General features: G+C 38.1%; 1 protein-coding gene and 1 pseudogene across 1 annotated transcript; one reads left to right on the top strand and one right to left on the bottom strand.

Moving 5' to 3' along the window:
• Nucleotides 1–1,877: 1,877 nt before the first annotated feature.
• Nucleotides 1,878–6,760, bottom strand: LOC113112861 (sphingosine-1-phosphate phosphatase 2-like; annotated as a pseudogene).
• A 902-nt stretch (nt 6,761–7,662) lies between these two features.
• On the top strand, nt 7,663–8,959 carry LOC113112867 (E3 ubiquitin-protein ligase RNF182-like). The gene has a single exon (XM_026278785.1). The coding sequence runs from the start codon at nt 8,140–8,142 to the stop codon at nt 8,911–8,913; it is 774 nt and encodes a 257-aa protein (XP_026134570.1). The 5' UTR covers nt 7,663–8,139; the 3' UTR covers nt 8,914–8,959.
• The last annotated feature ends 7,212 nt before the right edge of the window (nt 8,960–16,171 follow it).

The raw sequence follows: 16,171 nt of genomic DNA, 5'->3' as shown, positions 1-16,171 counted from the left end.
TATTCAATATATTAAACATCATGACTGTCTGTTTGTATCCAGCACATTTTACATCACAGAAACAAATAAACATGGATAAATGCAACAAACATGTCTAGATTTGTTGGTTTTTCAAGCAATTTAATCTAATGTGGCATACTGTACTTTATCTAAAGTGAACTGAATATTCTATCTGTGCATTTATTTTTAAATCAAGTCGATGTTCGATGTTTACCTGTATGTCAGTATGTTGCACTGAAGTGGTCAGAGGTTTGTTAAACAAATTTAGCTGCACTGACGTTAGGAAACCAAGTGTGTATGTCTATGTATGTGTGTGCTTTATAAGAGTAATCACAGGTATATTTGAAGTGGCTTGTGTATTCGAGGATATTTCAGCGGTAAGTCATTAAGCAGGACTCCTGCCCACTGATTAACTAGACCAAATCTGTGTGTTTGGTTTGAGTTGATACCAAGGAAGTGTCTGGTTTAACAGGTTATCCGACAGGTCAGGGCGAGAGAGTTGGGCTCCAGCAGAAACCAGACTTGTTTACATGCATGCTTCCGCTCATATGCTTAAAACGAGCTCAATAGCTTCCCATACTTGTTAGTTTCATACTAGCTGTTAAATGCATTTAATTTTATTCTGAGTGTTAGAGGTGGAGTAGGTGTGTCTTTAGTGTCTGAACTACACATTTAAGAGGGTGAGTGATTAGAGGCTATTATCTTTCATTTGTGTGTGTGTGTGTACACTGCATCTGTGAGGGTTTGTGGCTACATGAGAGGCGTGTTTGTGGTTTCTGTAATAAAGAACTGTTAAACCCTCTTCAGCAGACATTCCTCAGCACATCAACCGAGTTAAAAACAGTGACAGGAGAGAAAAGACACAATTTTTACTGTGTTTATTCATTTCTTTTACCACATCTGTAAAAGCTCATAAACACACATCCTGATTATCATACCTGGCAACTCAAATTACAAAATATGTTCTTCAGTATTTTGTAATAAATACCAAACGCATAACAAAACAAAACAAAAAACAGATTTGAGGCAGTCAAAATCACCATGTTTGTAAAAATGGTAATTATTAAACATCATCTGTGATTATACTAACATCCTCATCTATCTTTTTGCATTGTCATTGTGATGTCACAAAACTGAACCTTTTTCTTCAAGGACCGCAATGCGACCACATCCGCAAGATTTGAGCAATATTTTTAGGGCCACTGAAATCCCTCAACAATGGTAAAAGTGATTGTATATTTACTCTGTGGGTTTCAATGCAAAATCTAAATTTTCATGCAACGCTTAAAAAAAAAAATCCATGTTATATCCATTTACTCTTATTACCTCAGAAAATAATATCAATTTGTCTAACAGTTTTACCTGATAAAAAATGCTTTTACATTGGAAGACTACTGGGCAACAGTCATAACTTTGCACCACTGACTTAAGTTATGGGTGAAAGTAGAAATCAACAGTTTCCTATAGAGGTGAAATGTGTCATGTTAAAATATATAATATAATATTATATAATACAATATAATATTCCAGGCATACATTGAATTATCCCACAGAAAAAGTATGATCGAAACATGACTATTTAATGATCAATGTCAGCACAGACTTGACCAGTGGCGTTTCAATCCTTAGTTGATTCGTTTGAGTTAGAATCGTTTGCAAGAGTGTGATTCTAATCATATTGAGGCTGTGAATGAACTAGGGAGTAGATGAGGTTATCTGTTTGGTGGGATGACGTCTAGTGTCCCACAATACCTTTGTAGCAAGCAACCATCTTTTTCAAGTAAAAGCTCTAAATCAAAAATCCTGTTCACAAAAAAACATTGACTTTGGGAGGGTGCAACTGGAAGAGTAAAAAAAAAAAAAAAAAAGGCGTAAAAATACACTATTTTTTCACAAACAAAAATGTTAACTCTTAAAGGAAATTTGCATTAGTCATTTTTCAAATGATTTGTAAGCGTTTCTGATTTCAGTTGGTGACACAGAAATTACACTGTTCACCTTTAGCTTGTATTTCACCAAGAATATTCCCCCTTCAAAATCAAGCCACAAAATGTAATTTGGTTTTCAAATACAGCTAGTAGGTTTAACAGACTACCGTTCAATGTGATAATTTATATGTGCCAACCAATCCTGAATAAAGACTACAAGAGGATTTCTCCCTCAGAATGAATTACGGGGTGAGATTATGTTCAAACTTGCCTGTAAACACTGTGTATTTACACCGAATTTCCCAAATCCCAGAGTCCCATCATGACATAGACTCTGTTCACTAAGATACTGTTGACCAGTCCGATGGTAACATACGTGCTGAACTTATACGGCACCTCGATCTCTTTCCTCCTGCGTGCATCAACGTCACTCACAGACGCTCCGTTAATTCGACAGAGCACCCGCAGACTCGCCCAGCGCATCGTCTGCCGGGTCAGGACCAGCATCCCCACCCCGACCAGGAACCGTGCAACACCGAGACCCAAGGCCACGAGGGTCAGCGGTGGTAGGGTCACTGGAAAAGGCCCGACTAGGTCAAAGGTCAAGCCCAATCGCTCATTCACCCAGTATCCGACTGAACTTCCAGAAAAGCACGCTAAAATAATGGTGGTGTCCCCCCGTGTGGTGCTGTAATGGTCCAGCTCGGGGTACTTATAGGCCAAGAAGAGGGGCAGAACCAACCCCACCACGGGGGAGAGAGGATTGTGCAGCTGCAGGTAGTCAATGGTTCCCCAGTACGGGTACGACACAGCCATGATGACAGCGGAAATTAAAACACCACAGATCACATCCTGAGAGGAAGGAGAAAGATTTCAGTCATTACTGTCAGACTCTGTGATTCTAGCTTCATGCAGCTCAGCTTCATGCATGCATTATTGCATTGCTATGTAGTTGCTAGGGTTGTTTTTAGCTGTTTGCAGGGTGTTCTAAATTATTTTTTCTAAATGGGCAGTTTACTTACAATGTGACATATAAAGCTCCATTTAAAACAACAGGTTATTAGCTGTTTAGAAAACCTAAACTAATAGGTTTTTGTATAATATTACACATAAAATGTTTGCTGATACAAATCTTTTAATATATAAAAATAAATATTTATATTAATATTATTTTCATTAACATTTTATTATATTAATATCTCCAAGCATGTCCAATAGGCCAGATGTTTGCCTCAGCATGATGCAGCACTACAGCTGTGCTGTATTAAAGTAACTAGAGTTCAAATCTATAGAGACCAGCCAGAATATATGAATTATACAAGAGTATAAATGTTTCATATAAAATGCAAAAGTCTCTCCTCCAGTCTTACCAGAGCAGAGTGCATGCCGGTATAAAGACGGCTCAGACCCACCAGCACAGACAGAACCACGGCCACAATCAGTCCAGTTCAAACGGGAACTAACACGCACAAAGACAGAAATCAACAGTTCAATCAAAAATTAGCAATTTAGCATCATTCACAGTCAATTTGATGTCATTTTTTATCAAAAGTGGACAAGTTTGAATGTAAACAAATACAAATTTGATTTGAAAGCTATAGCAGAGGGGAAGATGTTCGATTAAAAATGTGCTAAATCTGATCCATTATTCATAAAAAGCTATCTTTTAGCATAAGATTTGGAATATAGTGCATAAGTCATATGAACTACGTTGAATGCCACTTGTTTTTTCCTCTCAATCCGTCTTTCCAGATGAAAATTCAGATCACTGACAACACTGGAAGTGTTTACATATTCTTGAAGTTGCCCCACCCCCTCTGTTCTGTCTCTCTCCATCAGTCCCTTGCTCATTTCCTTTCCTCTCCTCCCTTTCTTTCTTCATCTGTCAGCTGGGGGTCTTTTACAGGAAGTTAATGAAGAACGTCTCCTGAATGGGCACGAAGGAATGTGCGACAGTAGAGCTCATGTATAATTGACTGGAATGGATTTTTTAATCGTAAATCATACACCTAGAGCTTTCTGGGTTCCTTTGCGTACAAAGAATAATTTTTCACATTTTTCAGAGTTCCTTTTAATCTAGTAATTGAACTGGTTTTAAGTAGGGCGACATTTTCAAAACTGAATATCTGGACTAGTAACAAACTCCTTCTTTTCTAATGCTCACCAAGGCTGGGGTTTTTTTAATCCAGAACACAGTAAAAACTGTAATATTGTAAATATTATTACAATTTAAAATAAACTGTTTTCTGTTTGAAGATATTTTAAACTGTACTTTATTCTTGTGATGCAAAGCTGTATTTACAGCATCATTCCTCCAGTCTTCAGAAATCATTCTAATATTCTGATTTGCTGCTCAAGAAACATTTCTGATTATTATCAATGATGAAAACAGTTGTGCTGCTTCATATTTTTGTGGAAACTGTGATGCATTTTATTTTTCAGGATTCTTTGATGAATAAAAAGTTCAAAAGAACAGCATATATTTAAGAAAGAAATGTTATAACAAATGTATTTACTGTCACTTTTCTTCAATTTAATGCATATTTGCTGACTGAAAGTATTAAATTTGTAAAAAATTCTTACAGTCCCCAAATATTTTATGACAGTGTAAATATTTCTCTGACTGCAAAATATTTCATCATTATACATCTTATTTTGTACATTTAACTTAATATATTAAATATGAAACTTCACAGATACTTTATCATATAAATAAAATTAACTAAAATATAATAACATTTAAAAACTGCAGCCCGTATAAACAAATAAAAAATAAGCCTACAAACAAAAACAGCACTTTAAAAAGGAATGCAACTTTACAGTCCACTAATAAAGTTTTATAATGCTTATATGTGTGCTACTGTGTGACTCTAGAGTCAAAGGGTTGAAAGCTGACTCATGGCTCCATCTATAACCGACACTGATTGACAGTCATTAACTGGGAGTTCATTATAATGGCACACAGCAGATTTGTGGGCGGGACTTGGGCTGACCGATGGTGACAGATGGCTCCGCCCCTTCAGTGAACTGTGCAAAAACAAGCCACATTCAAAACATTCTCAATCTAGTATGTGTGTCTGACCTTCACTCTCTCCTGAGCGCTGAGAAGCAGTGTAAATGAGATGGCTGTCGCTGCCATGGCGTGCGTGGATGGCATCCCGTACTCCGCGTCCACACGCGTCTCCAGTTTGACCACGGGGGGAGATGGAGGACGCGGCAGCTTTAAAATATCCTTCATCACCTGCCCAATATACATCACCACCTGCAGAGAGATAGAGAGGCAGAAAAAGGAGATGTAAATGAGGCAAAGGGGAAATACTAAATAAGTTGCTGATAATACACTCTCAGAAAAAAAGTTACAATAGCTGTTACTGTAGTGATAACCTTTCAAAGGTAATAATATGCACCATTTAGTTCAGGGTTATTTTAGTATCATTAATATATTATTATATAATAGTTTGGTTTAATTATATTTTCAATTGTTTGAGTTTTCTTTTTTTTTTAGTTAGTTTATTTTATTTCAAGTAACAAAAATTGCTGTGGAAACTAAATGTAAACAGCACAAAGTGAAGAAAGATCTAAAATAGAAACACTGAGGAAAATGAGGAAAACAGCTGTCCAAATTAAATTTGGTTTTGTTTCTGTCTATTCTAATGGATTTATTCTCGTTGCATATAAACAAAGACCATATATGATGACTTAATTACAGGGTGTGTGTGTGTGTGTGTGTGTGTTTTATCAGCCACTCACAGCCCACACATTGACAAGCCGCCTGCACAGAAACGGGTCGAGGTTCCAGTGGATGCAGGGCAGGAAGGTGATGTAAAAGACCTCATGCCCCAGAGTGGCCGATGTCACAAACAGGAAGTAGAAGAGCCAGTTCCTCACCTCATAATGAGGCCTGTGATGTTCCTGAACACAGAGAAATTGCTTCATCACATCAAACCACAAATCACACTTAGTTTTTCACTATAATGGATATATACAGGCATACGCTTTACAGTGTTTTTTATCTGTGCATCATATATATTACATATTTCACCCCGATTATGAAAATATATTAAAGTTTGATGACATTCGCAACCAACTGAATCCACACTAAAAACTGATATTTAAAACAAATATTATTATTAAAGTATGTAATTAGGTTAGTGACATGCCTTTCAGTTTAAAGCACATTGTATATATTAACAACATACGTTCATTTAGAAAACAGTTTTAATGTATCTAGATGAGACATCAAAAATTGCTTTATAAACTTCTGACAGTCTAAACCAACCAGAAAAACAGGAAAATGTAGTTTGATATTTCGTTTTTTTTTTTTTTTTTTTTAACACAGCCTTTGCATTCGGGAGCCTCTCGACTTAAATTCACCTGAATGAAGAGTTTCAATTAAATCTGGTTTACTTACTTCGCCTTTGGTTTCATACTGTGAACTGTCGGATTTATAGTTAGAGTTACTGTCGTGTGCGCGTGACGTCCCGTTCGCCACCTGCTCCGCTTTGCGCCGGTGGATCGTGACCGGACCGTCCTTACCGGATCCATTCGAGTGTACGAGTCCGTTTTGACTAACATACGAGCACGTGTCTTTCGGAACCAGACCGCAGCTCCGCTGGAAGCCGGCCACCAGCTCGGGGCTGTTCAGGTACGAGATGAACCCCCACATGTTGAGTTTCCGCGCCCAGCCCAGTGCGCGCTCACAGGTGAGTTTCACAGCTTCAGGTGACAGCGCGTGAAAGAGTGCTGACGTAGAAACGCATGGCTGTCCTGATTGGCTGACATGTTTACGCACGGAAAATTACCTGCTTATCGTACCTGTCACAGGTGAGTCATTCCCGGCATACATGCAGAACCTTTGACTCTCTGTGCCTTTTAAAAATATTCTAGGGTTATTAAAGTCATTTAATGACGAATATTTCTATATATGAAAGTTATTTTCAAGCCCAGGCTTCTATCTTATTTGAGTATTTAACAAAAAGAAAGAATTAGCGATTGACTGTAATGATGTCAACTTTGTGTTCATTTCGATTTCATATTTTATATGATATAATAACACTTTGTATGCCACTTTATCTAATGGGATGTATAATTTAAGAGTGAGACAAATTAACCAAATCACAAAACATCACAGCAATTACCAAATCCTTTGCTAAAGCTCTAAAAATGTAATTTGGATCATAATGATCGTCCCCCTTCGTTTCTAGTTTATACAAATGTCTTAAAAGAATACTCTTCTTCTACAATTTTATATGCACTGCATGGTACAGGTAATGTAATATATATTTGAAGCTTTATTTTGTTCCTGAAATCCAACCTAAATCTTTTGGGGCCCTGGTGTTTGTATTGTGCTTGTTGTTTTTCCCACCAAAAATGCACTTCCTTGGAAGATGATGGCATTTGGCAAATGCTTTTTGCTATTTTACGTTCAAAAGACTAAAATTACTAACAGGAAATTAATATTAAGGGTTATTTTGATTAGTTACAATACAAAATGAAGAGACATTTAAAATAATCATTAATAAACTGCACTTTTTCATGTCAGAAGTGGAGAAAAGTGTGTGATTTCCATTTTTTTTGTTTCAATATAAAACGCAAAAAGGAAGCATACTTATTTATTTGAATGGAGGGTGTCTGAGAAGTCTGTTAATGAATCTGAAATAGTATAGGCAAGTCTTATCTTTTTTTTTATTCTGGATTATAAGTGTCCATGACAACAACGTGAGCTATCTGAAATGTCAAACAGGTAGATGACTCACAATGGGGAATAAACGCACAGCTTTCATTTCAATGGAGTCGGGAATGATGCATTAAAGAAAAAACAGCAAAGGTTTGAACAGCAAAGAAGGAGTTAAATCTACTGACGCAAACAGCATCATTTAGGCGAAAGGCTCGCGCTGTTTGACCCGGGCGCGTGTCTGATGCTTTGATTGAGGTGTGATGCCCGCGTCCCGCATCTTTCTGCGCTTGCAGCCGCCCATCGGTTCTGGATGACAGCGATTAAAGTTGCCCTTCAGGCGGCATTACATCACCTCCCGCCCGGACCGGAACGATACGGTTAATTATTTACTCAGTGTGCACGCTTTTAAAAATGCCTGACACAACAAATGTCCGGTTTTAACGGCTTTCGCTGACAGGATAAAGAGAAGAAAAGGTGGCTGGCGTGACTGGCTGGCACCCATTGTGTCGGGGATGTGAAGCGGCGCGAGATGCCATGGCAGCGGCGGATGCAGCAGCAGCTAACGGGCCGGAGCCGCCCGGTCTCCCGGTACCCAAGGCGTTTCCCTACGAGGAATACGAGTGCAAAATCTGCTACAACTTTTTCGACCTCGACCGTCGGGCGCCTAAGATCTTGGAGTGTCTGCACACGTTTTGCGAGGAGTGTCTGCGCGCGCTGCAGCTGTGCGAGGAGCGGCCGTGGCGCATCAGCTGCCCCGTGTGCCGCCACCGCACGCCCGTACCGGACTACCGGATCCAGAACCTGCCGAACAACACCAAGGTCACGGAAGACTTCCCCGTGTACATCGACTCGGACCCCGTGCCTCAGGATGCTCTTCCGCCCCACCGGCCTCCGCTGCATCCGGCGCTCGTGGCGCTCCGGCGCGAGGAGGACGCGTCCGTGGCGTCAATGGCTGGGCACGCGACGCCGTCCACTACGACGGTGTCCACCGCGACCACGCTGTCCCAGGAGTCGGTCTCGCGTTACGAGAGCTGCCAAAACTGCAGCCGTCTCGCGCTGACCACCGGATGCGTGTGCGTCATCTTCTCTTTACTGTCTATGCTAGTGCTGCTCTTCATGGGCCTCATTTTCGTATACAGCCACGGCGGGCCGCCCTCGCCCGCGGGACCCCTCTGTCTGTCAGTAGCCAGCATCCTCGCCATGGTGTCTGCGATGGTAACGTGGCTCCTCTACTGGCTCAAAGACCGACCGGAGCACGAGACGGGCCGCTCCTCGGCCACCACTAGCGCGAGCCGGAGAAACGCGTGACAGAAGATCAGAAGCGTATGACAAGCCCTTTCAGTAGGCTATTTATTTCTTATTACCGGTTAGTTTCTTTTCGTGTTACTAGTACTATCAGTATCTTTTAAAGAGTTAGATGTGCCAGCTAGTATCAATCCCAGTATACTGGAATTTTTTTTGCTTGTTGCTAATTAAAAAATAAATTTCACAAGTTCACAAACAATTATAGAGAACGTCAAGTAGGCTAACACTGAATTAAACGTGGAAATTTGAAAGTATTTTCTTGCAAAACGTAGAATAACTTATATTATGTTTTTGCAACAATTTTTTACAGCGTAAGTCTTATAGTAAAAAATGTATCTCACAAGTTACAATTGCATATATTTGCGTAATTATTATAAACTGTTTTGTTTACGTTTGTTCTAGTGCTCGAATTGGGTCAAAGCCTCCTTCAAATATAAATAAATAGGCTATATTTGTTATTTTTTTATCGTTGAGATGAGAAATGATATGCATTCAGTGAGTCCACCGCACCCATTACAGCGAGGACTCATCTGAACGCTTCTGATTGGCCGCTGCATTCATAAACTCAACGGAATCATATGTGATTAGCTATAATGCGCAACGCTGTAAAACGCATAAAAAGAAATCTGATGTAACAAGAGCAGGTCTAATTTTTTACAGCAATTGACCCCTACCCTGACCCTCCAATTCAAACACTACATTTGCACTGCACAGTATTTATTAAAGTTAGCTCCTTAACAAAAATACAACTTTTCTTTGTGTTCTGCTTGGGGTCTATTCGGGGGATATCATTGGAAACAAGATTTGATTTTAATTTTGTATCTGTAAATGTTGAAATGGACATTAACTAAGTTTAATAAATGCTTCAGAAGTAATTTTCAGTAAGTTCATTTGAACTTATTCTAACAACCGGAATCTTAGTCTGTTCAGTTAGTACTAGGGAAACTGTAAAATATACTAGTAACTCATTGAATAGCAAATTTCAATAACTAAAGAAGTACTATTATCTAATGAGTCACTAACAGATCACTTATTGGTAAGGGCCAGCACTTCCCCATGAGGAGTATGAGTGCAAAATCGACTACTGTTTCAATTATTTTAGCCCCAAATCATGGAGTGCTAACTGCAAGGAGTGTCTGCATTTGTTGCAGTTATCCAAGGAGAAGCCATGGCACATCAGATATCCCCATATGCCTCACGTACCAGACTACCGGATACAGAACCTGCCCTACGGCATCCGCAGCAACCGGATACATGTGCGCCATCTTCTCCTGTCTGTCCAGTCTTGTGTTGCTCTTCACGGGTCTCATATTCGTGCACGGCCGCCTGAGGTTTTTCTGCTAGGACACCTGCGTGAGCTTGAGAAGAACTGACTTCATACATCCACTGAAAATCATCAAAACATCAGTTGTTTAAATATAGTTGCAAAAACGTTCTGGGTAAATCCCCACAGCTGCTAGGTTTGATATTTAGTTGCTAATGCATTGATATTCAGTCTTTGGTTGTGGAGCCACTATAGTGGGGTCCCAAAGTCCAACAATGAGACCACAAGTGAAAATGCATATATTTTGTATTGTTTTATAATTTAATCCTTCTTTATTATCAATTCATTTTAAATTAATGCATTTGGCAGATACTTTGTTCCTAAACAATTTACATTACATTTAAGCTATACATTTTATTAATTCCTCCATTCACTAGGAATCTAACCATGACTTTGGCATGTGCAAAGTTTAATTGAAAAACTGCTCAGTGTCACAAATTTGCATGCTGTCTTAGAATTAGTACTTCTTTTATAATTTTTAGATAGTCATGACCTTCTTCTTCTTCTTTTTTTTTATCCAAATAATTCGGTTTATATCCAGGTTTAAATAATAAAATGTGCTCTCAGACTTTTGGACCCCACTATAGGCCAACATAATAAAGTTGTTCAAATACGTGTTTTAAATGAGACGTGCACTTATTTGGCATTTCAAATTAATATTCACTAATAAAGTCTGGTGGCTAGGTAAAACACTTATTTGAATCAGCCAGGCAAACACAATTTATCAGATGATATTCTCCAAATTGCTGCTGGGTGTTGTTTTCCTCTCCTTTATCATATTCAAAAAAGATCTCTTTGTTCTCATGGATCAATAGCTTTATTAGGGAAACTGCACATTTGATACCCCCTCTGTTCTCCACTTCACCTATGCATCTATCACGGTAAAACCGTGTCGTTTGACAACTAACTGACAATCTCTTTTTGCTATCGTCTGTGTGTGCTTTTAATGTGCATAGCATCACAATGCATTGACCTTTGTACTTTACCACCTCGTTCATCAGATGTTTGTATCATGCAAACCTGTGATGAGCAGTCCCTGATGCCCTGCATGATGTTAAACAAACACTAGATATTGAACTGTGCTTGAAAACCAATGTCAGCCTTCACTGCTTGACGAACGCTTCCTTGTTAATCGAATCAATACTGCTGATTTCTGCATTAAGCAATAGCAAATCAGTCATTTATTAAGGGTATTTGATATGATGATGTTTCATGTAAAAATTGTTGGTGGAAATCTATACACACCGTATTCAGATCTATGTTGAAGGCGTGCTCATATTTACTGTTGCACAACAAAATTTTGTGGGCGAATTCCAGTCATTCAAATAGGATTAGGAAAAGTTGGCCGCTGCTTGCTATAAAAGTGACTTTAGTGCAAGCTGTGCTTTATAAATCTGAGAATGGACTATTTTTGTCCGTGAAATTTCACTAATGTGTGTGAATAGCAGGTGAAGCAAGCAGGAATCTGACACCTGAGGAGCAGCTAGAGTTTTACTGTGTCCTTGCAGTGACAGGATGCAGTCATAGAGAAACCAATGATAAAGACTCGCACACTGGGACCGCCGCCAAGACGTGCTTTCGAGTGTTTACTGACCCACTTATGATATTCTGCATCTCTCCTATAGGCCATTTGTCTTGGTGTCACAAACTGAAATATTCACCCAGCTAACTATAGCTTGTTAACCTGAGTGCAAAACACATTCTAACTAACCCGCTTTGGCATTATAGTGAATATAACGTCTAGCTGTTTGTTTAGAGTTAATGGTTTGATGACGATGATTAAAGGAAACTTTATGGCCTAAATTTCCTTCCACTAGGGTAAAGGTGATTTTCTTTAGAATGGTAAACATACTTGATCATTCTCTTAAAGGGATAGTTCACCACCCTCATGTTATTCCTGAATCCTCTTGTTTAATCTGTGGAACTCAAAAGGAGAAATATTAAAACCTCCTGCTCTAAATAGGACAAGAGTAAACATGAGGGTGTTTAAATTATTTTCAATCATTCCTTCTTTAAATGAGCTCTTACGTGCCTTTACTTTTTATTTATTGGTTTATTTATTAAAGGAATGGAATTTTTGAATAGGAATTAACAAGTGAAGTTTATATAAGCTTACTATTTGATAAGTTGTAGGCAGATGTGATGGATCAATCCAGGTCTGCCCTCTTCTGGTGGACTTCTAGTGATGCAGTCAGTTGTGTGTAGTCATGGTTTTGATTAGGTTTTTGTAAGGAAGGTTTTACAAAGTGAATGTGGGGTATTTGAATTATTGCAGCAGTGATTTATACACGCTAAGGTTATTTTCATGAGTGTTAGGGATGTAAACAGTCATTGTCTGCGGCTATCATGCTGTACAAAGCAACATTTGTAAAGAAAGTAGTGTAATGTGCATTGCAATAGTGTTTTAGTCACCAGCTTCACAGCTCCTCCTGCCATTCTGCTGAGGAAAATATGACATAATAGTTTATAACGTGACCTCAGTTTACTGCCTTTTTGATCCCTGCTGAAAAGACCAGCAACAAGGTTTGGGGTCAGTAAGATTTTTGTTTGTTTTTAAAAGAAAGAACGCATTATATCAATCAAAAGTTACAGGAATCACAATGTCACAAAAGATGTCTGTTATAAAGTAAATGATTTCGAAGTTTCTATTCATCAAAGAATCTTGAAAAATCATGGATTTCACAAAAATAAGCAGCAACAAATTTGATCACAAACAAAAATGTTTCTCGAGTAGCAAATCGGCACATTATGATTTCTGAAGATCATGTGACACTGAAGACTGGAGTAATGATGCTGAGAATTCAGCTGCATATTATATTACATTTCAACATTTTACATTTTAAAATGCATTAAATGCATTTAAATAATATCAATTTTAAAATGCATCATATTTGATCAAATAAACAGTGAACATTAGAGACTTGTTTCAAAAACCTTGAAAAGTCTTACCAACTCCAAAGTTTGAACAGTAGTGTAAACTGCTGGTTAGTCTTGCTGGAAAATGCAGCATTTTTGTGAAGCTGGTGGACCAAGAAAATGGAAGGGACACCAGCATTCAAAGCTCAATACATGCTGTCTTTTCAAAAGGGATGTGGAAAAGTAGAAGAGATAAGATGCTCGTCTTCTGTCCTGGTCCAGATGTTTCATAGGCTAGATGTGAGCCTGAAAAGGAAACAGAAACAGTCTGTTGTGAACTTAGTCTTGCTGACTCACAAAATCAAGGACTAAACTGTAAAGAACGAAACTGACGATCAAAATGTTGACATCAAGTGAAACTGATATTTCTGTACCATTCAGTGTGATCTCTCCTCATTCTCATGGTACTGCTTTCACTGTGACTGTCTGGACCATCAGGCCTGATGTGCGCACATCTGTTTATATTTCTGTGTCTCCCGCACACACTGGCCCAGTGACTGCACGGCACTTACCTGAACCCAGTGTTACTGCCTGGGATGACTATACTTCCCTTAATGCACTCCAGCCCTCTTAGTAACACTAGGGTCATAGGCTTTGTACACAGCCCTTATATACTGTAATGTGTTTATTAGAAATTAGGATATTAATGTGTGTTTTTACTATCATGTCTCAATAATTGTCGTGGAACCTATTTGAATTGTATTTGCACATTGAAATTGTTCTGTTTACATACAAGAACACACTCTCGGTTGGCTAATAAATGAGAAAAATGAAGAAAACTGCTGTTTTCATTAATTCATATAAACATTATGAAATGCCTGTATGTGTGTGCATCTATACAAATTATTTTGAAAGGCGAAGTACTATTGTCTCCCGCTTGTACCTTATAAATAAGGTGGGTAAAATTAAATATATTTTCCACTAACATTTACATGTGAATACTCACACAAATTTATGTTTTCTGACAACTTTCCATCGTTTAAACGTGAGGGCCAGGTTTGAGATTGTAATTTTATTCAGCTATAGTCTACAATGAAGTTGACCTGTAATGATCTTTCTTCAAATTTGGATTATTACACAGCATGACAATGAATGATACATGTTTTCAGGAGGCCAGGGTATCTCAACGGTGTTGTCCTTCTGGAGCTCATGATTCTTGTGCCAGTAAATGCAGGACAGATGATTTTATTCTAAAGTTGTCTTTGGGGAGGATTTATGTTTTCTCTGACTGAACCCTGTCTAATTGAGGTTAAAGGGGTGGTGACCTTCCTCAGGCTGGACAAGACAGACCACAAGACAAATGACACAAACAACATATGCTGTTCAGGAAGTTCATTCAAATTATGTTGGTGAATTCTAGCTACATTCCTGTACAGGTTTAAACATTTTTCTTTCTCTGACAACACTAGCAAACCTAAAAAAATTTACTGGTAGATTTGACCAAAATTCTCAACATGTATGCTATAAGGGGATCTCAGTTAACTCTATTCAAAAAAAATTTCATGCATACATTTAAAACTTTTTATAACGTTTGCATGCATACTGTAAAGCCGATTCAAATTATTTTGACACTATTTGGTTAGAGAATACTGATATTTGACCCTTTTGATAATAAAAATGATTAAACTCTCATCAGAGCGCACCTCTGCTCGAGATCTGTTCCCCGAAAAAGGATTCGACACGCGGATCCGGTGTTTCAGAAGAATGAACATGCATCATTCCGCAGCCTGTTCTCCTTTTTAACCAATCACTTTCTGTTTTTGAATTTTAATGCTGAATAAATCCTACAAAATATGCATTATAAAAAAAGAAACTATTTAGCCTATTCTTAATAAATGTAGGCTACTCTAGATGTGTCACATCACATTAATAGATTATAGGCTACTTTTCAAAAGTTTAAAGTAAGAAAATGTATTATAATTATAATTATAATTATATAATTTAGAAAATAATTATATTATGTGTGATTTTTGTTTTAAGAATGAACGAAACTTGATATGTGAATAATCATCCTCTGTGTTTAAAAGTAGAAAGATGACGTACAGCAGATATAAACAGACATGCAATATAAGTCGCCCATATTAATCTTACTCGCATAGTGCAATTAATGCATCGGATAGAATCTCATAAATAAACACACACACACACACACACGCACATTCAATGTTAACCATTAAATAGTCGGGTCGGTGTCTCCAGGGTCCGTCATCTTTGGCGTTGATTTTACTTTTTAAGTAAAAGAGAATAATCTAGTGCTTTGCACGTGAAAGGACCCCCGTTTCCCCCCCGTGTTTCCCTCCCGCGTGCGCCCCATTGTACCCGCGTGCAGGCAGAAAGAAAACATTTGAAGTTTCTTGTCCACCAAAAGAGCCACATGTCATTGAAGTCACTGTGTGTGTGTGTGTGTGTGTGTGTGTGTGGATGAGTCGGAGAGAGTATTAAATAAATAACAGTCAATCATTTTTAGTGAATAACTTTTTTTGTTCATTTAAATGGATTCATTCTGTCTTTTTATTTTTCAGTCTTTGATTTGTTGTATTATTACATTATTTTGCACTGCCGTTATTATTATTATTATTAGTTATATTAAAACTTGTAACGATATTATAATTCTATATTTTATAGGCTAGTGTTTACATGCCTGTCTTATATGTACATATTAGTATAATGTGATTATACATCATCATGCATCTATTAACAGCAAGCCACTATCTCAGATCAGTCTCTGAAATCGACATCCACTTTGGAACGTTGAGAGCAAAGTACTTCTTTGACCAATCAGCTCTCGGTTACGGGATCCTGTGGGCCAATCAGAGCGCGATGTTCGAGTAATACAAGAGGAACTCTGCAAACTCTTAGTAGTTCGAGAACTCGCGCTCATCCTAAACGTCTGATAATAACAATAACGCTGCGATTATAAATCTCTTCACATGATGAAAACAATGACCAACGACTACAAAAGAGAAGAGACGCAATTTGATTAATAACATTTATTTTCATCCTTGAGTACTTATTGTTCTA

Source organism: Carassius auratus, chromosome 13 (assembly GCF_003368295.1).
Source record: "Carassius auratus strain Wakin chromosome 13, ASM336829v1, whole genome shotgun sequence".
NCBI classification, from domain to species: domain Eukaryota; kingdom Metazoa; phylum Chordata; class Actinopteri; order Cypriniformes; family Cyprinidae; genus Carassius; species Carassius auratus.
This window is presented reverse-complemented; position numbering and strand designations above follow the sequence as displayed.